The 23,791-nt window shown below is 41.1% G+C and overlaps 6 protein-coding genes across 6 annotated transcripts; 1 reads left to right on the forward strand and 5 right to left on the reverse strand.

Annotated features, from left to right (window-relative positions):
* Positions 1–895: 895 nt before the first annotated feature.
* Positions 896–2,726, reverse strand: LOC117407647 (zinc finger protein OZF-like; the record flags this gene model as incomplete). Its single annotated transcript, XM_059017898.1, has 1 exon — positions 896–2,726. A coding segment is annotated over one exon (1,200 nt), but the record flags the coding sequence as incomplete, so codon positions are not given.
* A 15-nt stretch (positions 2,727–2,741) lies between these two features.
* Positions 2,742–4,269, reverse strand: LOC117969372 (uncharacterized). The gene is made up of 2 exons (XM_059018149.1): positions 3,526–4,269; positions 2,742–3,289 (listed from the first exon to the last, which is right to left on the reverse strand). Exons 1-2 carry the CDS (start codon positions 3,860–3,862, stop codon positions 2,817–2,819), a joined length of 810 nt encoding a protein of 269 aa, XP_058874132.1. The 5' UTR covers positions 3,863–4,269; the 3' UTR covers positions 2,742–2,816.
* Positions 4,270–4,862: 593 nt separating this feature from the next.
* On the reverse strand, positions 4,863–8,248 carry LOC131724899 (gastrula zinc finger protein XlCGF26.1-like). The gene is made up of 2 exons (XM_059017899.1): positions 8,244–8,248; positions 4,863–8,202 (listed from the first exon to the last, which is right to left on the reverse strand). The coding sequence occupies exons 1-2, from the start codon at positions 8,246–8,248 to the stop codon at positions 6,243–6,245; spliced, it is 1,965 nt and encodes a 654-aa protein (XP_058873882.1). The 3' UTR covers positions 4,863–6,242.
* A 76-nt stretch (positions 8,249–8,324) lies between these two features.
* On the reverse strand, positions 8,325–9,617 carry LOC117967221 (uncharacterized). The gene is made up of 2 exons (XM_059018147.1): positions 9,036–9,617; positions 8,325–8,800 (listed from the first exon to the last, which is right to left on the reverse strand). Exons 1-2 carry the CDS (start codon positions 9,370–9,372, stop codon positions 8,328–8,330), a joined length of 810 nt encoding a protein of 269 aa, XP_058874130.1. The 5' UTR covers positions 9,373–9,617; the 3' UTR covers positions 8,325–8,327.
* Positions 9,618–10,971: 1,354 nt separating this feature from the next.
* On the reverse strand, positions 10,972–14,751 carry LOC131724900 (gastrula zinc finger protein XlCGF52.1-like). Its single transcript, XM_059017900.1, has 2 exons — positions 14,708–14,751; positions 10,972–14,227 (listed from the first exon to the last, which is right to left on the reverse strand). Exons 1-2 carry the CDS (start codon positions 14,749–14,751, stop codon positions 13,117–13,119), a joined length of 1,155 nt encoding a protein of 384 aa, XP_058873883.1. The 3' UTR covers positions 10,972–13,116.
* An 888-nt stretch (positions 14,752–15,639) lies between these two features.
* On the forward strand, positions 15,640–23,662 carry LOC131724901 (gastrula zinc finger protein XlCGF26.1-like). The gene is made up of 2 exons (XM_059017901.1): positions 15,640–15,689; positions 19,520–23,662. The coding sequence occupies exons 1-2, from the start codon at positions 15,640–15,642 to the stop codon at positions 20,949–20,951; spliced, it is 1,482 nt and encodes a 493-aa protein (XP_058873884.1). The 3' UTR covers positions 20,952–23,662.
* The last annotated feature ends 129 nt before the right edge of the window (positions 23,663–23,791 follow it).

Consider the following 23,791-nt stretch of genomic DNA (forward strand, 5'->3'; position numbering starts at 1 on the left):
CAGACACATGACTCTATTAAATCAAAGCATTTATTTCACAAAATACACCTTTTGGACACTAAGTACAGTTTATAATTTTTGGATGTCAGTTACTTTTAGACAACAGTGTTCATCCACAAGAATAACTGCTGGTAAAGGGGAAAAAAAGTACACTTGAATATCATTTTATAAATCAAAATGTCCTCACTGCCATCCTGGGTTATTTTGTACTATTTCTGTAGCCCAACTTGTAATTTACACAAATGCATTTAACTCCAGAACATGACATTGTGTTACTGTTTCACTTTAACTCGGGAGATTTTGACATCACAGCCAAAAGTTTGTGTCCACGGTGAGTGGTTTGGTTGCCTTTGGATCTCATATTTTGGACGTTCTTTGTGAACACACTTTTGGCTGCGATTTCTAAATCTCCTCAATTCAATGGAAGCAGTGACAAACCTGCACCTTCTGTGGAAGGAGTGATATTTACATCTTCCTTTATATCTCCATATTTATAGAAATTCCCATTGCATAACCAGCCCTCAAAGTGCCACGATACTTATTTCAATTCCAAAACTATAGAACTTAAAATCAAAATACAAATACACCCCATTATTCACTGAAATGTTTTTTCCATTTAGCTTCAGTATTAAAGTTTGTAAATGGATTTTCAAAGCTGTCGAAGCTTTGCTCCATCTTAGATCTAATGATGTTGTGAGAAGATACGAAGCCCATTACATCATCTTTTATATCTGAATGCAATTCATGCAAAAGTTCCTCCATATTTCCAATGACAGATATAAGTATCTCTGACCGGCAAAGCGACTTGAATGATTTTTCTTTAGAATCACCGGGTACTTCACAAAGCTGCTACGAGACAAAGGATCTCACCCAGGAAATGTGTGAGTGTGTAATTACAAATCTGCAGGGTTGTGGTGTAGCTACTAATGTTCTAAGATCTGTCACTGAAAATATAGACCCTTAAATTGAGAAGAAAATAGGAGGCACTTTTTTTTACACAGAGACTGGTGAGGGTCTGGAAGCCACTCCCCAGTAATGTTGTTGAAGCTGACACCCTGGGACCCTTCCTCTTGTCTGCGGTACTTCGTGTGGCAGGAGGTGTCAGCAGTAGCATTTGTTTTAATATATATACAGGTTAAGATGTGTGCGTTCATTTCTACACATGTTTGCATGAGCTTTCTCACCACCCCCCCCCCCCCCCAAGATACATTCTGTGCCTCCCCAGTTTCAGAAGCACTGCTGTAGGAAACAGGGCTACAATCATTTGCCTACACAGCAGGCTTGGGATTTTTTTGAGTTGAATTTGTTTATTTTCACAGTTGCCTGTATTTGAGACCGACGAGAGAGACGCAGGGTCTGCTTTGGTATTCTGGTGTGATTGAGATGCTTTTATTGAGTAAACTGAATTCTTTTTTTTGTTTTTAAGTGTCCTGACTGACTGAATCTCTGTGAACTAGACTGTGTTTCTTTAGTTTTTTTGACTCTACAAATCTCTTCCCACACTCACTACACTCAAAAGGTTTCACTCAAGTGTGGGTTATGTGGTGTGTTCTGAGGCTGCGTCTTCGACTGAAACTCCTCCCACATACTGGACTCACATACGGTTTCTCTCCTGTGTGAATTCGCTGGTGTGTTTGAAGGTTACATTTCTGATTAAAACGCCTCCCACAGTCAGGACACTCGTACGGTTTCTCTCCTGTGTGAGTTCGCTGGTGATTTTGAAGAGCACCTTTCTTATTAAAACTCCTCCCACAATCAGCACAGTGAAACGGTTTCTCTCCCTTGTGAATTCGCTGGTGTGTTTGAAGGTTACATTTGTAACTGAAACGCCTCCCACAGTCAGGACACTCATACGGTTTCTCTCCTGTGTGAATTCGCTGGTGATTTTGAAGAGCACCTTTCTGATTAAAACTCTTCCCACAATCAGCACAGTGAAACGGTTTCTCTCCCTTGTGAATTCGCTGGTGTGCTTGAACGTTACTTTTCTGAATAAAACTCTTCCCACAGTCAGAACACTCGTATGTTTTCACTCCTGTGTGAATACGTTGGTGTACTTTTAATCCAGTTGCAAATCTGAATGTCTTCCCACAATCTGCACAGTGAAACGGTTTCTCTCCCGTGTGAATTCGCTGGTGTATTTGAAGGTGTACTTTCTGATTAAAACCCTTCCCACAATCTGCACAGTGAAACGGTTTCTCTCCTGTGTGAGTTAGCTTGTGTGTTCTCAGGTTACATTTCTGATTAAAACTCCTCCCACAGTCAGGACACTCATATGGTTTCTCTCCTGTGTGACTACGCTGGTGTATTTTCAGCTTTCCCCGGTCACTGAAATTGGTGCCACATTCAGTACAGTGATACAAGATCTGCTCTGAAGGAATCTGCTGGGGAGTTTGTATGGAAATGAAGTTGCCCTGGGTTGCAGAACTGTCGGGATGTGGAGTCGCTGTATATCCCACAGGAAGTGGTCGGCTATCTTGTGCAGAAAGATTCTGAACCGAGCGAGTTCTCAGTTTCTTCACATATTCATTTTGGGGTGTCGACTCTCGGTGTTTCTGCTTACGCTGCAGTTTCCCATCAGAAGGGATTTTGCTCTGGGGTGCTGGAGTGGAGGTGCGTCTTCCTAGATCTGCTTTAGAAGCGCAGGAAACAGAAGCCAAGGTTACTGCACAGCATTGAATCACAGCCACTTTCCTGCAAGGCTTCACCTCACAGCCATCACTGTTAACAATTAGAACATTGAAAAGCAAGAAAGATGATAAACTCTTAATCCTTCACAAAACAATTGCAATTCTTATATAAACTGTATTTTTGACATTCTACTCACAGGCTGTGCTGCTCGTGGACGGCATTGCTCCTCCCTCCTTTCCATCTGCAGCTCTTTCCTGAGGGGGGTGATGTTTCCTCTGAATGGACCCCAGCACAGTGTCCTCTTCTCCAACACTAGAACCAGTGTCTTCAGAGACAGGCTGATTGGGTTTCATGCAGATCTGTTCAGGAGGACAATCCTCACAGCGGCTAGATTCCATATTAACTATATTCTCCTCCAGTGTATCGACTTTATTTTCTTCACTAACTTCCTCTGTGATGTGATCACACTCCAGCTCTACGAACTCCTCTTTAATGTGGACAGGTTCAAGTTCAGGGATCTCTTTACTTTCTACAATTGTCAGGTCTGTAATCTCCATTATTCTTCCACACCACTCCTGATCACAGATTTCCTCTTTTGTGTAAACAGCTTCTATCACTGGCCCCTCCTCTGCTTCACTGAAAGCAGGTCTCTCTCCAGAATCTGAGTGAAACAAAATTATACATGCTTTTAACTCTCACTGTACAAATAAATACAATCATGTAATTCTGTGGAGTTTATGACTGTATGAAATAACACATCATGGATATTATATATGCAACATTGTGAACGGTGCCTTCTTCAAGGAAACACAATCATTACAGTAGTGCTGTATTTAATTATATTATATTTTTAAATGACCGGAAGGCATACAAGAACCATGACATTATTAAACTCACCTTGAACTCTGATGAATAATCCCTGGTTCTCGTTCCTCTGAAAGTCTTGTTCATTGCAGTCGGGGTTCATATTTCTGAGAGGTTGTTTAATGTCTGCATCTGCAGCGTTCATGCATTCCCGCACCGCTTTCAACTCGCTCTCTGATATTTCCAATCTCAGCTTCAGACTTTCATTCTCTTTCTCCTTTCCAGCCATTTCCATTCGGAATTCAGTGAATTTGCCGCCGACAACTTTTGTGATTTGGCACAAGACGGTGTCTACAGCCGCTTTCACTGCGTGCTCGATGGTAGAGCCGAGCTCGTCTTGAAAGAACGACACGGAGACGCTGACGTCCATCTTCACTGACTGTTAGCTTGAGACTGATATCCTTTCTGTATTCACGCTTTTATTATGAATAATATTGGGAGCCTCTCTTTGTTATTCAGTCAGCACTTGACTTATTTAGCAAGTTTCTCTGCTGCTGCAGCTCAACAACCCCACGCAGTCCCACACACACAATGTAAACAAACCCGCACACACTTCCGCTTCCTCCCTGCTCCCATGGAGACGAGCGCGTCGTGACGTCACGTTAGCGGATTGGCGCCTCCTGCTGGAAGCACCCGGATGGAAGCTGACGGCAATGGATTCCTTGACCAGGGTGACCAGACGCCCCGGTAAAGCCGGGCTTGCCAGTTTTCAGACTTCATGTTTTTGTCCCGGTCAGAAACAGTAACATTATCTTCCCGGTTTTGTTATTTTGTACTCACATTGCTTATAAGTACACAACTGTAGCGATGTGCTGAGCAAGTCCACAGCAGAGTGATTTTATTATACAATCAATCATGTGAATCACTTGTTTTCTGATTATGTGTTTAATAATTGATATTCTGTTTAACGTCCTGGACCATGGCTATGTATTTATTTATTTATTTAATTGTATCTTGCCAGTGCCACAAGCTGTTCCTAAAATATACCTTCAATCAAGGCCGGATTAACCCATAATTAACTCTGACACTTTTGTAGTGAACATATGGCTCCCTCGATTTCCGTGTTAAATGAACACTTTGGAAAGTGTTAAGAAATTCACCCTGCTAGAGAGTAAAGTTTTCAACACTGTAGGAGTTTAAATGTCATCTCATTCAGTGTAAGTTTAACTATATTGTGGTGTAAAGAAAAAACTCTCTCAGTGAAGAATTTGGACACTAAGTGTAAATGTCACACTGCTATTTAGTAATTTTAACTCACTCATAAATATTCAGCTTCATAGATTAAATACTATGCTACAGGAATACTTGTAAGACAAAGCACTAATTAAATACACTTCATACAAATTCTAAAAAGGGATCCAGACACATGACTCTATTAAATCAAAGCATTTATTTCACAAAATACACCTTTTGGACACCAAGTACAGTTTATAATTTTTGGATGTCAGTTACTTTTAGAAAACAGTGTTCATCCACAAGAATAACTGCTGGTAAAGGAAAAAAAAGTACACTTGAATATCATTTTACAAATCAAAATGTCCTCACTGCCATCCTGGGTTATTTTGTATTATTTCTGTAGCCCAACTTGTAATTCACACAAATGCATTTAACTCCAGAACATGACATTGTGTTACTGCTTCACTTTAACTCGGGAGATTTTGACATCACAGCCAAAAGTTTGTGTCCACGGTGAGTGGTTTGGTTGCCTTTGGATCTCATATTTTGGACGTTCTTTGTGAACACACTTTTGGCTGCGATTTCTAAATCTCCTCAATTCAATGGAAGCAGTGACAAACCTGCACCTTCTGTGGAAGGAGTGATATTTACATCTTCCTTTATATCTCCATATTTATAGAAATTCCCATTGCATAACCAGCCCTCAAAGTGCCACGATACTTATTTCAATTCCAAAACTATAGAACTTAAAATCAAAATACAAATACACCCCATTATTCACTGAAATGTTTTTTCCATTTAGCTTCAGTATTAAAGTTTGTAAATGGATTTTCAAAGCTGTCGAAGCTTTGCTCCATCTTAGATCTAATGATGTTGTGAGAAGATACGAAGCCCATTACATCATCTTTTATATCTGAATGCAATTCATGCACAAGTTCCTCCATATTTCCAATGACAGATATAAGTATCTCTGACCGGCAAAGCGACTTGAATGATTTTTCTTTAGAATCACCGGGTACTTCACAAAGCTGCTACGAGACAAAGGATCTCACCCAGGAAATGTGTGAGTGTGTAATTGCAAATCTGCAGGGTTGTGGTGTAGCTACTAATGTTCTAAGATCTGTCACTGAAAATATAGACCCTTAAATTGAGAAGAAAATAGGAGGCACTTTTTTTTACACAGAGACTGGTGAGGGTCTGGAAGCCACTCCCCAGTAATGTTGTTGAAGCTGACACCCTGGGACCCTTCCTCTTGTCTGCGGTACTTCGTGTGGCAGGAGGTGTCAGCAGTAGCATTTGTTTTAATATATATACAGGTTAAGATGTGTGCGTTCATTTCTACACATGTTTGCATGAGCTTTCCCCCACCCCCCCCAGGGTACATTCTGTGCCTCCCCAGTTTCAGAAGCACTGCTGTAGGAAACAGGGCTACAATCATTTGCATGCACAGCAGGCTTGGGATTTTTTGAGTTGAATTAGTTTATTTTCACAGTTGCCTGCATTTGAAACCGACGACAGAGACGCAGGGTCTGCTTTGGTATTCTGGTGTGATTGAGATGCTTTTATTGAGTAAACTAAATTCTTTTTTTTGTTTTTAAGTGTCCTGACTGACAATCTCTGTGAACTAGACTGTGTTTCTTTAGTTTTTTTGACTCTACAAATCTCTTCCCACACTCACTACACTCAAAAGGTTTCACTCCAGTGTGGGTTATGTGGTGTGTTCTGAGGCTGCGTCTTCGACTGAAACTCCTCCCACATACTGGACTCACATACGGTTTCAATCCTGTGTGAATTCGCTGGTGTGTTTGAAGGTTACATTTCTGATTAAAACGCCTCCCACAGTCAGGACACTCGTACGGTTTCTCTCCTGTGTGAGTTAGCTGGTGTCTTTGAAGCTCATCTTTCTGACTAAAACTCTTCCCACAATCAGCACAGTGAAACGGTTTCTCTCCCTTGTGAATTCGCTGGTGTTTTTGAAGCTCAACTTTCTGATTAAAACGCCTCCCACAATCAGCACAGTGAAACGGTTTCTCTCCTGTGTGAATTCGCTGGTGTGTTTGTAGGTTACATTTGTATCTGAAACGCCTCCCACAGTCAGGACACTCATACGGTTTCTCTCCTGTGTGAATACGTTGGTGTTTTTGAAGAGCACCTTTCTGATTAAAACTCTTCCCACAATCAGCACAGTGAAACGGTTTCTCTCCCTTGTGAATTCGCTGGTGTGCTTGAACGTTACATTTCTGAGTAAAACTCTTCCCACAGTCAGGACACTCGTATGTTTTCTCTCCTGTGTGAATACGTTGGTGTAGTTTTAATCCAGTTGCACCTCTGAATGTCTTCCCACAATCAGCACAGTGAAATGGTTTATCTGTACTGTGAGTTAGCTGGTGTTTTTGAAGCTCACCTTTCTGATTAAAACTCCTCCCACAATCTGCACAGTGAAATGGTTTATCTGTACTGTGAGTTAGCTGGTGTATTTGAAGCTCACCTTTCTGATTAAAACTCCTCCCACAATCTGCACAGTGAAATGGTTTATCTGTACTGTGAGTTAGCTGGTGTTTTTGAAGCTCACCTTTCTGATTAAAACTCCTCCCACAATCTGCACAGTGAAATGGTTTATCTGTACTGTGAGTTAGCTGGTGTATTTGAAGCTCACCTTTCTGATTAAAACTCCTCCCACAATCTGCACAGTGAAATGGTTTATCTGTACTGTGAGTTAGCTGGTGTATTTGAAGCTCACCTTTCTGATTAAAACTCCTCCCACAATCTGCACAGTGAAACGGTTTCTCTCCCTTGTGAATTCGCTGGTGTGTTTGAAGGTTACCTTTGTGATTAAAACTCTTCCCACAGTCAGGACACTCATACGGTTTCTCTCCTGTGTGAATACGTTGGTGTAGTTTTAATCCAGTTGCAAATCTGAATGTCTTCCCACACTCTGTACAGTGAAACGGTTTCTCTCCCGTGTGAATTCGCTGGTGTGCTTGAAGATATACTTTCTGATTAAAACCCTTCCCACAATCTGCACAGTGAAACGGTTTCTCTCCTGTGTGAATAGGTTGGTGTAGTTTTAATCCAGTTGCAAGTCTGAATGTCTTCCAACACTCTGTACAGTGATTGGGTTTCTGCCTTGTGTGACTACGCTGGTGTTTTTTCAGCTTTCCTCGGTTACTGAAATTGGTGCCACATTCAGTACAGTGATACAAGATCTGCTCTGAAGGAATCTGCTGGGGAGTTTCGAGGGAAATGAAGTTGCCCTGGGTTGCAGAACTGTCGGGATGTGGAGTCGCTGTATATCCCACAGGAAGTGGTCGGCTATCTTGTGCAGAAAGATTCTGAACCGAGCGAGTTCTCAGTTTCTTCACATATTCATCTTGGGGTGTCGACTCTCTGTGTTTCTGCTTACGCTGCAGTTTCCCATCAGAAGTGATTTTGCTCTGGGGTGCTGGAGTGGAGGTGCGTCTTCCTAGATCTGCTTTAGAAGCGCAGGAAACAGAAGCCAAGGTTACGGCACAGCATTGAATCACAGCCACTTTACTGCAAGGCTTCACCTCACAGCCATCACTGTTAACAATTACAACATTGAAAGGCAAGAGAAATTATAAACTCTTAATCCTTCACAAAACAATTGCAATTCTTATATAAACTGTATTTTTGACATTCTACTCACATGCTGTGCTGCTCGTGGACGGCATCGCTCCTTCCTCCTTTCCATCTGCAGCTCTTTCCTGAGGGGGGTGATGTTTCCTCTGAATGGACCCCAGCACAGTGCCCTCTTCTCCAACACTAGAACCAGTGTCTTCAGAGACAGGCTGATTGGGTTTCATGCAGATCTGTTCAGGAGGACAATCCTCAAGGCAGCTAGATTCCATCTTAACTATATTCTCCTCCAGCGTATTGACTTTATTTTCTTTACTAACTTCCTCTGTGATGTGATCACACTCCAGCTCTACGGCCTCCTCTTTAATGTGGACAGGTTCAAGTTCAGGGATCTCTTTACTTTCTACAATTGTCAGGTCTGTAATCTCCATTATTCTTCCACACCACTCCTGATCACAGATTTCCTCTTGTGTGTAAACAGCTTCTATCACTGGCCCCTCCTCTGCTTCACTGAAAGCACGTCTCTCTCCAGAATCTGCGTGAAACAAAATTATACATGCTTTTAACTCTCACTGTACAAATAAATACAATCATGTAATTCTGTGGAGTTTATAACTGTATGAAATAACACATCATGGATATTATATTTGCAACATTGTGAACATCCTTCTTCAAGGAAACACAATCATTACAGTAGTGCTGTATTTAATAGTATTTCATTTTGAAATGACTGGAAGACATACAAGAACCATAACATTATTAAAAATCACCTTTAACTCTGGTAAATAACCTCTGGCTCTCAATCCTCGGATGGTTTTGTTTCTTACAGTCCGTGTTCATGTTTCCGAGGCCTTGTCTGATGTTTGCATCCGCAGCGCTGACACACAGACGCACCGCTTTCAACTCGCTCTCTGATATTTCCAATCTCAGCTTCAGACTTTCATTCTCTTTCTCCTTTCCAGCCATTTCCATTCGGAATTCAGTGAATTTGCCGCCGACAACTTTTGTGATTTGGCACAAGACGGTGTCTACAGCCGCTTTCACTGCGTGCTCGATGGTAGAGGCGAGCTCGTCTTGAAAGAACGACACGGAGACGCTGACGTCCATCTTCACTGACTGTTAGCTTGAGACTGATATCCTTTCTGTATTCACGCTTTTATTATGAATAATATTGGGAGCCTCTCTTTGTTATTCAGTCAGCACTTGACTTATTTCGCAAGTTTCTCTGCTGCTGCAGCTCAACAACCCCACGCAGTCCCACACACACAATGTAAACAAACCCGCACACACTTCCGCTTCCTCCCTGCTCCCATGGAGACGAGCGCGTCGTGACGTCACGTTAGCGGATTGGCGCCTCCTGCTGGAAGCACCCGGATGGAAGCTGACGGTCTCGTGGCAAATTTGTCCCCCCCTGAGTCATGTGACATGTCAGCGTTCTGTTGCTATGCGCGTCACTGCTTTTGCTCCACAGATCTTGACACTGACAGTTGGAGTTCGTTGGCGCCGTCGTACAATTGTAATCAAATAATTTCTCTTTTTACAGGACAAATTTGTAATACTGTGTTTTTTTCCCCCTCAGAAAACTACATTTATGAATCGATATGGATCACTTGAGAGCGGTATATCGCTACCTCAGCACAGGTGAGTATCCTGAACAAGCCACCTAAGAGGAGAAGAGGGGTATCAGAAAGAAAGCCAGTACATTCGTTTTGAAAGGTAAAAAAAAATAGAGAAATATTGAAAATTAATATTAATACATTATAAGTTATTGAAGCCGCCCTGTATTTTTGAAGATGTACATCTAAATAAATAATAAACGTGTGTGTGTGTAATATATATATATATATATATATAATATGAAAGAAAAGGTTTAAAAGATTAAATATATAACTATATATAACTAATAGCAGAAATGTGAGAACCAGAAAACAGAATTTGTATTAAAGAAGAATATATACATATATATATATATATATATAAATGATGTAACTTAAGAGTCTAAGAAATGACCATTATAAAGGGCAGAGACAGTTTTCCACATGTCGGTATTGTCAGTGGTTCTGATTCTTTTGAATAGGTTTTAGGTCATTCTTTTTAAAAACATTCATTTAAAAACCTCCACTCATTGAAGTGTTTACTGTAGTATTATCTTTCCTTTTGTTTTATCTGTTAGGTAAGTACCTGAGAAGACTGGAGAGTGTCTCTGTAGGGTTGTGACCGATGAAGACAAGAAAGACTGCCATTCTCAATGAAGGGGGAGGGGGGGCAGAATTAGGAGTCATTTGTTTTATTGTGTTGGACAGCACCTGTGGAGGGGTGATGAGGTGATGGACCACAGCCAGGCTCTGCTACGTAGACAGTACCCACAGGTGGGAGGTTTGTATGCTGTCACCAGCCTGACACAGCTGACTTCCTTCAGCTCACCGGCTCAGGGATTTGTACAGATTCTCAATGTGTCTTGCAATCACTGGGTCACGGTAAGTAACATAGGCTGTGAGGAAGGTACTTTAAATGTCATCTCATTCAGGGTAAGTTTAACTATATTGTGGTGTAAGTGTAAATGTCACACTGCTATTTAGTAATTTTAACTCACTCATAAATATTCAGCTTCATAGATTAAATACTATGCTACAGGAATACTTGTAAGACAAAGCAGTAATTAAATACACTTCATACAAATTCTAAAAAGGGATCCAGACACATGACTCTATTAAATCAAAGCATTTATTTCACAAAATACACCTTTTGGACACCAAGTACAGTTTATAATTTTTGGATGTCAGTTACTTTTAGACAACAGTGTTCATCCACAAGAATAACTGCTGGTAAAGGGGGAAAAAAAGTACACTTGAGTATCATTTTACAAATCAAAATGTCCTCACTGCCATCCTGGGTTATTTTGTACTATTTCTGTAGCCCAACTTGTAATTCACACAAATGCATTTAACTCCAGAACATGACATTGTGTTACTGTTTCACTTTAACTTGGGAGATTTTGACATCACAGCCAAAAGTTTGTGTCCACGGTGAGTGGTTTGGTTGCCTTTGGTTCTCATATTTTGGACGTTCTTTGTGAACACACTTTTGGCTGCGATTTCTAAATCTCCTCAATTCAATGGAAGCAGTGACAAACCTGCACCTTCTGTGGAAGGAGTGATATTTACATCGTCCTTTATATCTCCATATTTATAGAAATTCCCATTGCATAACCAGCCCTCAAAGTGCCACGATACTTATTTCAATTCCAAAACTATAGAACTTAAAATCAAAATACAATGTTGTGGTTGGCATGTACATTAAATAACTCACTGGAACCGCATGCAAATCAGGTTCTTCAAAGCCATATGAAGTCTAAAGATCAAATGGAACGTTTATCCTAGTTCCTCCTGCATGAAATGAATGAAGATGTTCTACAAAACAAACTGTTTCAAATTCAGATGCAACTAAAAGATATTGTTCAGCTTCTCGAACAATTCCAGTTATTTTCCTAAATACCGGCATTTCGTCTTCTATTTTCTGAAAAGCTTATGATGTTCTGCAATTAGCTGCTTGAGATACACTGTCATACCCTCAGTAATCACTGGTGAAAAAACAATATTGAAAATATTTAACAACATCAGAAGCAAGCTCCGATTTTTGTTTCCCTCACCTTGCTCAAGGGCACAGCAGCAGTGTCCCCCACCTGGGATTGAACCCACGACCCTCCGGTCAAGAGTCCAGAGCCCTAACCACTACTCCACACTGCTGCCCGCATCGCATTGAGCTCTATCCCATTGCCAGACTGCTCTAGATTGAACCTTGGATGATTCATTCTCTCCAACAAACCATAATTCTAAGAGTGAATTCTATTAATGATGTCATGCTTGGAGATGACACTGTCAGAGAGAGAGCCAAAAAGCAACTTCATTTCATACTGGGGGACGCCTTCGAGGACATCGCGCATAATATCAAAAGCAAAATGATCAGAAATGTGAAAGAAACTGTAAGTCATTCAGCAAACAATATCGCTTCATTCCAAAGGAGGAGGGTCATGTAGGGTCTGCTAGCAGATCATTGCAATGCTGTTCATGCAAAACTCTGTCACGTAATATGATATTAGAATCATCGTCGCTGAATACTGACTGAGACACATTCTTATCAATCAAGCAGTCGACAGAAAAAAACTGAACTGAAAGATTCCCTGAACCCCAGAAGTGTGTGCACCCCTAAGGTATCTCCTGTGACCTGAGCAACTGTACCATCAATTGGTTCTTCAGAAAAAGGAACTTTAATTCCAGTACTTTCAAGAATGTTTTAATCATCAACGTGAGGTTGTAGTATAGCATTAAATCCATACTTTTTAATATCTTGTGTGTGGAACAGTGAAACAAGGTGAATATTCATTAGTGCTGAATTTACCTTTGGTGAAAGATTTCTAAGAATAAAATATAAGCTTCCAATTTGATGTATTCCTTGCTTGGATCCTAATGGGTTTGCAGTTTCAAAGTCATCCTAGTAAAGTTGTATTTGGAATGCATTTCTATGCCGAGAGAAAAGTGGATGATTTCTATAGCAGCTGCCGTCACCAAAAATCTTTATAAACCGCGTTTTGTTCACAGGGTTGTACAATAGGATTACAAATGTCTGGATTCCTAAATATAAACTTTAAAGTTTCTAACAATGGAATATAAATACACTTGTCAGTTACAGGATCGTGATCATGTGTGCCTGTATCCCGGTTTCTTCTGCTGTCAAATCTTACTCCTAGAGGGACCTCAACAGGCTCCACTACACCTTGTTTTTCATTGAAATGTCTTTTCCATTTAGCTTCAGTATTAATGTTTGTAAATGGATTTTCAAAGCTGTCGGTTTCTATCCTGTGTGAGTTAGCTGGTGTCTTTGAAGGTTACATTTATGATTAAAACTCTTCCCACAATCAGCACAGTGAAACGGTTTCTCTCCCGTGTGAATTCGCTGGTGTGATTGAAGGTTACGTTTATGATTAAAACTCTTCCCACAATCTGCACAGTGATACGGTTTCTCTCCCGTGTGAATTCGCTGGTGTGATTGAAGGTTATATTTCCGAGTAAAACGCCTCCCACAGTCAGGACACTCGTACGGTTTCTCTCCCGTGTGAATTCGCTTGTGTTTTTGAAGCTTACGTTTATGATTAAAACTCTTCCCACTATCAGCACATTGAAACGGTTTCTCTCCCTTGTGAATTTGCTGGTGTGCTTTAAGTAAAGTTTTATGATTAAAATCTTTCCCACAATCAGCACAGTGAAATGGTTTATCTGTACTGTGAGTTAGCTGGTGTGTTTGAAGGTCACCTTTCTGATTAAAATGCCTCCCACAGTCAGGACATTCGTACAGTTTCTCTCCTGTGTGAATTCGCTGGTGTAATTGAAGGCTTTCTTTCCGAGTAAAACGCCTCCTGCAGTCAGGACACTCATACGGTTTCTCTCCCGTGTGAATTCGCTGGTGTCTTTGAAGGTGTCCTTTCTGATTAAAACTCTTTCCACACTCTGTACAGCGAAACGGTTTCTCTCCTGTGTGAATACGCTGGTGTATTTTCAGCTTTCCTCGGTTACTGAAATTGGTGCCACATTCAGTACAGTGATACAAGATCTGCTCTGAAGGAATCTGCTGGGGAGTTTGAAGGGAAATGAAGTTGCCCTGGGTTGCAGAACTGTCGGGATGTGGAGTCGCTGTATATCCCACAGGAAGTGGTCGGCTATCTTGTGCAGAAAGATTCTGAACCGAGTCAGTTCTCAGTTTCTTCACATATTCATCTTGGGGTGTCGACTCTCTGTGTTTCTGCTTACGCTGCAGTTTCCCATCAGTAGAGATTTTGCTCTGGGGTGCTGGAGTGGAGGTGCGTCTTCCTAGATCTGCTTTAGAAGCGCAGGAGACAGAAGCCAAGGTTACTGCACAGCATTGAATCACAGCCACTTTCCTGCAAGGCTTCACCTCACAGCCATCACTGTTAACAATTAGAACATTGAAAAGCAAGAAAGATGATAAACTCTTAATCCTTCACAAAACAATTGCAATTCTTATATAAACTGTATTTTTGACATTCTACTCACATGCTGTGCTGCTCGTGGACGGCATCGCTCCTTCCTCCTTTCCATCTGCAGCTCTTTCCTGAGGGGGGTGATGTTTCCTCTGAATGGACCCCAGCACAGTGCCCTCTTCTCCAACACTAGAACCAGTGTCTTCAGAGACAGGCTGATTGGGTTTCATGCAGATCTGTTGAGGAGGATAATCTTCACAATGGCTAGATTCCATCTTAACTATATTCTCCTCCAGCGTATTGACTTTATTTTCTTTACTAACTTCCTCTGTGATGTGATCACACTCCAGCTCTACGGCCTCCTCTTTAATGTGGACAGGTTCAAGTTCAGGGATCTCTTTACTTTCTACAATTGTCAGGTCTGTAATCTCCATTATTCTTCCACACCGCTTCTGATCACAGATTTCCTCTTTTGTGTAAACAGCTTCCATCACTGGCCCCTCCTCTGCTTCACTGAAAGCACGTCTCTCTCCAGAATCTGAGTGAAACAAAATTATACATGCTTTTAACTCTCACTGTACAAATAAATACAATCATGTAATTCTGTGGAGTTTATAACTGTATGAAATAACACATCATGGATATTATATATGAAACATTGTGAACGGAGCCTTCTTCAAGGAAACACAATCATTACAGTAGTGCTGTATTTAATTGTATTTTATTTTTTAATGACTGGAAGGCATACAAGAACCATAACATTATTAAAAATCACCTTTAACTCTGGTGAATAACCTCTGGCTCTCAATCCTCGGATGGTTTTGTTTCTTACAGTCCGTGTTCATGTTTCCCAGGGCTTGTCTGATGTTTGCATCCGCAGCGCTGACACACAGACGCACCGCTTTCAACTCGCTCTCTGATATTTCCAATCTCAGCTTCAGACTTTCATTCTCTTTCTCCTTTCCAGCCATTTCCATTCGGAATTCAGTGAATTTGCCGCCGACAACTTTTGTGATTTGGCACAAGACGGTGTCTACAGCCGCTTTCACTGCGTGCTCGATGGTAGAGGCGAGCTCGTCTTGAAAGAACGACACGGAGACGCTGACGTCCATCTTCACTGACTGTTAGCTTGAGACTGATATCCTTTCTGTATTCACGCTTTTATTATGAATAATATTGGGCGCCTCTCTTTGTTATTCAGTCAGCACTTGACTTATTTAGCAAGTTTCTCTGCTGCTGCAGCTCAACAACCCCACGCAGTCCCACACACACAATGTAAACAAACCCGCACACACTTCCGCTTCCTCCCTGCTCCCATGGAGACGAGCGCGTCGTGACGTCACGTTAGCGGATTGGCGCCTCCTGCTGGAAGCACCCGGATGGAAGCTGACGGCAATGGATTCCTTGACCAGGGTGACCAGACGCCCCGGTAAAGCCGGGCTTGCCAGTTTTCAGACTTCATGTTTTTGTCCCGGTCAGAAACAGTAACATTATCTTCCCGGTTTTGTTATTTTGTGTTGAAATGGTTTATATGGGCAGCAGTGTGGAGTAGTGGTTAGGGCTCTGGACTCTTGACCGGAGGGTCGTGGGTTCAATCCCAGGTGGGGGGACACTGTTGCTGTACCCTTGAGCAAGGTACTTTACCTAGATTGCTCCAGTAAAAATCCAACTGTATAAATGGGGAATTGTATGTAAAAATAATGTGATATCTTGTAACAATTGTAAGTCACTCTGGATAAGGACATCAGCTAAGGAATAAGTTGATAACTGCAGCGAGTTAACAGCAGAGTAATTTTATTATGAAATAAAAAATGAATTACTTATTTTCTGATTATGTGTTTAAAATCAATATTTATCCTGGACCATGGCTTTTTTAAATATATATATATATATATATATATATATATATATATATATATATATATATATATATTAAATTCCCATAGAGCCGTTCCCAATATAGAGCCTTTAATAGCTCAGCCAATCAGGTGTCAGTATTGTGAAAACGAGGGCTGCCACCTGGACCTATAATTCCGGGACACTTTGGGACGTGGCGCGGTTTTTAAGTTGCCCTGAAACTGAAAGAAAAAAACACGCGAATTGAGCGCTAAACACGTGCTTAATTTATACTGCTTTTAAATGATCCAAATCACTGTGATAATATAATTCTTACAAAATAATAATAATAATAATAATAATAATAATAATAATAATAATAATAATAATATACTTTTTTATTTTGTAAAATTAGTTTTTCAGTTCTCAATATTTAAAAAATGTTGCTTTTTATATCCTGGTAATTAGTTGTTAATTAATGTTACATCCTGTTAATAAGTTTCACTATATATATATAGTAACGGGCACGGCTGGACTGACTCGCCGTTGCCACCTGTCGGCGAATAGGGCGCTGTGCCCGGAGCCAGTCCCCCACATTTGGTTAATGTGCAGCAGAGGATGCTGGGAGTACAAACTATGGTAGGGGAGAAACGGAATTATTGTTGTTGGAGGGCGCTGACTTGCTGTTAGCTGCTTAATAAACTGCATTACCTAAAATAGCTATTGTGTGCGTGTCTCCGTTAATCCCTGTGCTCGCTACAATATAAACATTTATGATGGTACTTCGTTTATTTAATTTGTTAAAAGATATTATTGTATTGTCATGCTGCCTCGAGATAATTAATTAACTGGATCAATTTAGCAAAGGTTTAGCGCTCAATTAAAGGCAACTTCAAAATCCCGTTCTGTCGTGCAGTGTTCCGGAATTATGGGGACAGGTGTTAGTATTATTATTATTATTATTTGTTTATTTAGCAGACGCCTTTATCCAAGGCGATTTACAGAGACTAGGGTGTGTGAACTATGCATCAGCTGCAGAGTCACTTACAACTACGTCTCACCCGAAAGACGGAGCACAAGGAGGTAAAGTGACTTGCTCAGGGTCACACAATGAGTCAGTGGCTGAGGTGGGATTTGAACCGGGGACCTCTTGATTACAAGCCCTTTTCTTTAACCGCTGGACCACACAGCCTCCCCACCCTGTTCAACACTATTTCTGGGAAGTCAGGTATGGTGAAGGCACACTTTTGCCGTGAGTGTACATCCCAGCACAGACGAATATCTCTTATAAAGTGTCCTGGCACACTCTACAACCCGGTTTCTCAGAGACGTCGGATTCAGCGGCCAAGAGTTGCGTCGCACAGTGAAGAACTTATCTGAAGCAGCAGAGAGGAGCAGCAACTGGCTGTGGTTGAGACGGAAAGATTCTGGCTGGGGATCTCAAGCACAAGAAAGAAAGAAACGCTGATGTACAGGTAAGTAAGCTGGGTTGAGTTGAGTGGGGGACGGAGGGGGGTGATGCTGGGACGCCAGAATCACCGTCGAGCACTCTTGAGGTGTCGTGGGCTAGTCGACGAAACACTGAGGATGGAAGGTGCCCACTTGAAGACCCCAGAGATGTACCCTACTTAGCTCAATCCAGACGGCTGTCCTGCTGATGCGCTGGGGAGACCGCACTGTGGTTGATCCCCGGAGCCAGCATCGCAGCCGTTGTGTGTGCTGATGCGCCAGGGAGGCAAAATAAGCTGATCCCTGGAGCCAGCATTACACTTCAGCCATTCTGCCACAACACCAGACAGAAGGGTATCTACATCATCATATGGAAGGAAGCGCAAATGGATGGAGACACAGATGGATCACATTAGTTTACTGTAAAGCTACGTCTTAGTTGTTGCTTATCTTGGCGAGAGCCAAGTTCAAAACAGCATGACGTTTTAACATCTACTCTCGTGTAATGGGAATTTTAAGAGTTAGTTTTAGGGTTACGTGTTGGGTTTGAGTTTAGGTTTAAGGCTGTGTTTCCAGCAGGAGGCGCCAATCCGCTAACGTGACGTCACGACGCGCTCGTCTCCATGGGAGCAGGGAGGAAGCGGAAGTGTGTGCGGGTTTGTTTACATTGTGTGTGTGGGACTGCGTGGGGTTGTTGAGCTGCAGCAGCAGAGAAACTTGCTAAATAAGTCAAGTGCTGACTGAATAACAAAGAGAGGCTCCCAATATTATTCATAATAAAAGCGTGAATACAGAAAGGATATCAGTCTCAAGCTAACAGTCAGTGAAGATGGACGTCAGCGTCTCCGTGTCGTTCTTTCAAGACGAGCTCGCCTCTACCATCGAGCACGCAGTGAAAGCGGCTGTAGACACCGTCTTGTGCCAAATCACAAAAGTTGTCGGCGGCAAATTCACTGAATTCCGAATGGAAATGGCTGGAAAGGAGAAAGAGAATGAAAGTCTGAAGCTGAGATTGGAAATATCAGAGAGCGAGTTGAAAGCGGTGCGCCTGTGTGTCAGCGCTGCGGATGCAAACATCAAACAAGCCCTGGGAAACATGAACACGGACTGTAAGAAACAAAACCATCCGAGGATTGAGAACCAGGGGTTATTCACCAGAGTTAAAGGTGATTTTTAATAATGTTATGGTTCTTGTATGCCTTCCAGTCATTTAAAAATAAAATACAATTAAATACAGCACTACTGTAATGATTGTGTTTCCTTGAAGAAGGCTCTGTTCACAATGTTGCATATATAATATCCATGATGTGTTATTTCATACAGTTATAAACTCCACAGAATTACATGCTTGTATTTATTTGTACAGTGAGAGTTAAAAGCATGTATAATTTTGTTTCACGCAGATTTTGGAGAGAGACCTGCTTTCAGTGAAGCAGAGGAGGGGCCAGTGATAGAAGCTGTTTACACACAAGAGGAAATCTTTGATCAGGAGTGGTGTGGAAGAATAATGGAGATTACAGACCTGACAATTGTAGAAAGTAAAGAGATCCCTGAACTTGAACCTGTCCACATTAAAGAGGAGGCCGTAGAGCTGGAGTGTGATCACATCACAGAGGAAGTTAGTAAAGAAAATAAAGTCGATACACTGGAGGAGAATATAGTTAAACTGGAATCTAGCCATTGTGAAGATTATCCTCCTGAACAGATCTGCATGAAACCCAATCAGCCTGTCTCTGAACACACTGATTCTGGTGTTGGAGAAGAGGGCACTGTGCTGGGGTCCATTCAGAGGAAACATCACCCCCCTCAGGAAAGAGCTGCAGATGGAAAGGAGGAAGGAGCGATGCCGTCCACGAGCAGCACAGCATGTGAGTAGAATGTCAAAAATACAGTTTATATAAGAATTGCAATTGTTTTGTGAAGGCTAAAGAGTTTATCATCTTTCTTGCTTTTCAATGTTGTGATTGTTAACAGTGATGGCTGTGAGGTGAAGCCTTGCAGGAAAGTGGCTGTGATTCAATGCTGTGCAGTAACCTTGGCTTCTGTTTCCTGCGCTTCTAAAGCAGATCTAGGAAGACGCACCTCCACTCCAGCACCCCAGAGCAAAATCTCTACTGATGGGAAACTGCAGCGTAAGCAGAAACACAGAGAGTCGACACCCAAAGATGAATATGTGAAGAAACTGAGAAATCTTTCTGCACAAGATAGTCGACCACTTCCTGTGGGATATACAGCGACTCCACATCCTGACAGTTCTGCAACCCAGGGCAACTTCATTTCCCTACAAACTCCCCAGCAGATTCCTTCAGAGCAGATCTTGTATCACTGTACTGAATGTGGCACCAATTTCATTGACCGGGGAAAGCTGAAAACACACCAGCGAATTCACACAGGGGAGAAACCGTTTCAGTGTTCAGAGTGTGGGAGGCGTTTTAATCACAAAGGAAACCTTCAAACCCACCAGCTAACTCACACTGCAGATAAACCATTTCACTGTGCAGATTGTGGGAAAGGTTTTAATCACAAAGGTAAACTTCAAACACACCAGTTAACACACAGTACAGATAAACCATTTCACTGTGCTGATTGTGGGAAATGTTTTAATCACAAAGGTAACCTTCAAACACACCAGTTAACACACAGTACAGATAAACCATTTCACTGTGCTGATTGTGGGAAGAGTTTTACTCATAAATGTAGACTTCAGTTACACCAACGAATTCACACAGGAGAGAAACCGTATGAGTGTCCTGACTGTGGGAGGCGTTTTAATCAGAAAGGACACTTTCAAAGACACCAGCTAACTCACAGTACAGATAAACCATTTCAATGTGCCGATTGTGGGAAAGGCTTTAATCAGAAAACTTCACTTCAAGCACACCTGCAAATTCACACAGGAGAGAAACCGTATGAGTGTCCTGACTGTGGGAGGCGTTTTCATCAGAAAGGAAGCTTTGAAAGACACCAGCTAACTCACAGTACAGATAAACCGTTTAATTGTGCTGATTGTGGGAAAGGTTTTAAACGTAAAACTTCACTTCAAGCACACCAGCAAATTCACAAGGGAGAGAAACCGTTTCAATGTGCTGATTGTGGGAAAGGTTTTTATCAGAAATGTGTCCTTCGAAAACACCAGCTAACTCACAGTACAGATAAACCGTTTCACTGTGCTGATTGTGGGAAAGGTTTTAATCAGAAATGTGACCTTCAACAACACCAGCGAATTCACACAGGAGAGAAACCGTTTCAGTGTCCTGACTGTGGGAGGCGTTTTAATCACAAAGGTAACCTTCAAACACACCAGCGAATTCACACAGGAGAGAAACCGTTTCACTGTGCTGATTGTGGGAAAGGTTTTAATCAGAAATGTGACCTTCAACAACACCAGCTAACTCACACAAGATAGAAACCGACAGCTTTGAAAATCTATTTACAAACATTAATACTGAAGCTAAATGGAAAAGACATTTCAGTGAAAAACGAGGTGTAGTGGAGTCTGTTGAGGTCCCTCTAGGAGTAAGATTTGACAGCAGAAGAAACCGGGATACAGGCACATATGATCACGATCCTGTAACTGACAAGTGTATTTATATTCCATTGTTAGAAACTTTAAAGTTTATATTTAGGAGTCCAGACATTTGTAATCCTATTGTACAACCCTGTGAACAAAACGTGGTTTATAAAGATTTCTGGTGACGGCAGCTGCTATAGAAATCATCCACTTTTCTCTCGGCATAGAAATGCATTTCAAATACAACTTTACTAGGATGACTTTGAAACTGCAAACCCATTAGGATCCAAGCAAGGGATACATCAAATTGGAAGCTTATATTTTATTCTTAGAAATCTTTCACCAAAGGTAAATTCAGCACTAATGAATATTCACCTTGTTTCACTGTTCCACACAGAAGATATTAAAAAGTATGGCTTTAATGCTATACCACAACCTCACGTTGATGATTAAAACATTCTTGAAAGTACTGGAATTAAAGTTCCTTTTTCTGAAGAACCAATTGATGGTACAGTTGCTCAGGTCACAGGAGATACCTTAGGGGTGCACACACTTCTGGGGTTCAGGGAATCTTTCAGTTCAGTTTTTTTCTGTCGACTCTGCTTGATTGATAAGAATGCGTCTCAGTCAGTATTCAGCGACGATGATTCTAACATCATATTACGTGACAGAGTTTTGCATGAACAGCATTGCAATGATCTGCTAGCAGACCCTACATGACCCTCCTCCTTTGGAATGAAGCGATATTGTTTGCTGAATGACTTACAGTTTCTTTCTCATTTCTGATCATTTTGCTTTTGATATTATGCGCGATGTCCTCGAAGGCGTCCCCCAGTATGAAATGAAGTTGCTTTTCTGACAGTGTCATCTCCAAGCATGACATCATTAATAGAATTCACTCTTAGAATTATGGTTTGTTGGAGAGAATGAATCATCCAAGGTTCAATCTAGAGCAGTCTGGCAATGGGATAGAGCTCAATGCGATGCGGGCAGCAGTGTGGAGTAGCGGTTAGGGCTCTGGACTCTTGACCGGAGGGTCGTGGGTTCAATCCCAGGTGGGGGGACACTGCTGCTGTACCCTTGAGCAAGGTACTTTAGCTAGATTGCTCAAGTAAAAACCAGACTGTATAAATGGGGAATTGTATGTAAAAAATAATGTGTTATCTTGTAACAATTGTAAGTCGCCTTGGTTAAGGGTGTCTGCTAAGAAATAAGTAATAATATTCAAACATTCTGCTTAATTAAAAATATTTCCCTAGTATTTGGAGACATTGTAAATCAGGGAAACAAAAATCGGAGCTTGCTTCTGATGTTGTTAAATATTTTCAATATTGTTTTTTCACCAGTGATTGCTGAGGGTATGACAGTGTATCTCAAGCACCTAATTGCAGAACATCATAAGCTTTTCAGAGAGCTATACCCACAATGCAATTCGATTCCAAAGCACCATTTCATGATCCATTATCCCAGATGCATCAGAAAAATAGATCCATTATTGCATTTCTGGGCAATGAGATTTGAGGCAAAGCACTAGTTTATTAAAAACAGTGTCAAGAATTTCAAAACTATTAACAAATCACTGGACCAAAAACACCAAATAGCTACAGCATGCCACTGGGAGTCTTTATCAATAAAGACTATTGAATGTGGACCTCTTAAAACACAAGCTTTAAATGATTTTCCTGACTGTGAAATTATAGCGGAAAAACTGCAAGTTGGTTTAGATTGTGAAATTAATATTACTTCTAGGATTAGATACTCAGGAACTGAATATCGGACCGGCCGTCTGATTTGTATAAAAATAGAAGACGAAATTGCGGTATTTAGTAAAATAACTGGAATTGTTCGAGAAGCTGAACAATATATTTTAGTGGCATCTGAATTTGAAACAGTTTGTTTTGTAGAACATCTTCATTCATTTCATGCGAGAGGAACTTGGAAAAACGTTCCATTTGATCTTCAGACTTCATATGGCTTTGAAGAACCTGATTTGCATGCGGTTCCAGTGAGTTATTTAATGTATATGCCAACCACAACATTGTATTTTGATTTTAAGTTCTATAGTTTTGGAATTGAAATAAGTATCGTGGCACTTTGAGGGCTGGTTATGCAATGGGAATTTCTATAAATAGGGAGATATAAAGGAAGATGTAAATATCGCTCCTTCCACAGAAGGTGCAGGTTTGTCACTGCTTCCATTGAATTGAGGAGATTTAGAAATCGCAGCCAAAAGTGTGTTCACAAAGAACGTCCAAAATATGAGATCCAAAGGCAACCAAACCACTCACCGTGGACACAAACTTTTGGCTGTGATGTCAAAATCTCCCGAGTTAAAGTGAAGCAGTAACTCAATGTCATGTTCTGGAGTTAAATGCATTTGTGTGAATTACAAGTTGGGCTACAGAAATAGTACAAAATAACCCAGGATGGCAGTGAGGACATTTTGATTTAGAAAATGATATTCAAGTGTACTTTTTTTTCCTTTACCAGCAGTTATTCTTGTGGATGAACACTGTTGTCTAAAAGTAACTGACATCCAAAAATTATAAACTGTACTTAGTGTCCAAAAGGTGTATTTTGTGAAATAAATGCTTTGTTTTAATAGAGTCATGTGTCTGGATCCCTTTTTAGAATTTGTATGAAGTGTGTTTAATTACTGCTTTGTCTTACAAGTATTCCTATAGCATAGTATTTAATCTATGAAGCTGAATATTTATGAGTGAGTTAAAATTACT

The sequence above is a fragment of the Acipenser ruthenus genome, chromosome 58 (genome assembly GCF_902713425.1).
Source record: "Acipenser ruthenus chromosome 58, fAciRut3.2 maternal haplotype, whole genome shotgun sequence".
NCBI classification, from domain to species: Eukaryota; Metazoa; Chordata; class Actinopteri; order Acipenseriformes; family Acipenseridae; genus Acipenser; species Acipenser ruthenus.

Coding starts and splice junctions, on each gene's coding strand:
- LOC131724900 (XM_059017900.1), bottom strand. CDS start 14,751: ATGGAAGCTGTTTACACAAAAGAGGAAATCTGTGATCAGAAGCG. Junction 14,228..14,707: donor GAAATCTGTGATCAGAAGCG/GTGTGGAAGAAT, acceptor AATTGTTAACAG/TGATGGCTGTGAGGTGAAGC.
- LOC117969372 (XM_059018149.1), bottom strand. CDS start 3,862: ATGGACGTCAGCGTCTCCGTGTCGTTCTTTCAAGACGAGCTCGGCTCT. Junction 3,290..3,525: donor ATTATTCATCAGAGTTCAAG/GTGAGTTTAATA, acceptor TGTTTCACTCAG/ATTCTGGAGAGAGACCTGCT.
- LOC131724901 (XM_059017901.1), top strand. CDS start 15,640: ATGGAAGCTGACGGCAATGGATTCCTTGACCAGGGTGACCAGACGCCC. Junction 15,690..19,519: donor CAGGGTGACCAGACGCCCCG/GTAAAGCCGGGC, acceptor GATTGTTAACAG/TGATGGCTGTGAGGTGAAGC.
- LOC117967221 (XM_059018147.1), bottom strand. CDS start 9,372: ATGGACGTCAGCGTCTCCGTGTCGTTCTTTCAAGACGAGCTCGCCTCT. Junction 8,801..9,035: donor GTTATTTACCAGAGTTAAAG/GTGATTTTTAAT, acceptor TGTTTCACGCAG/ATTCTGGAGAGAGACGTGCT.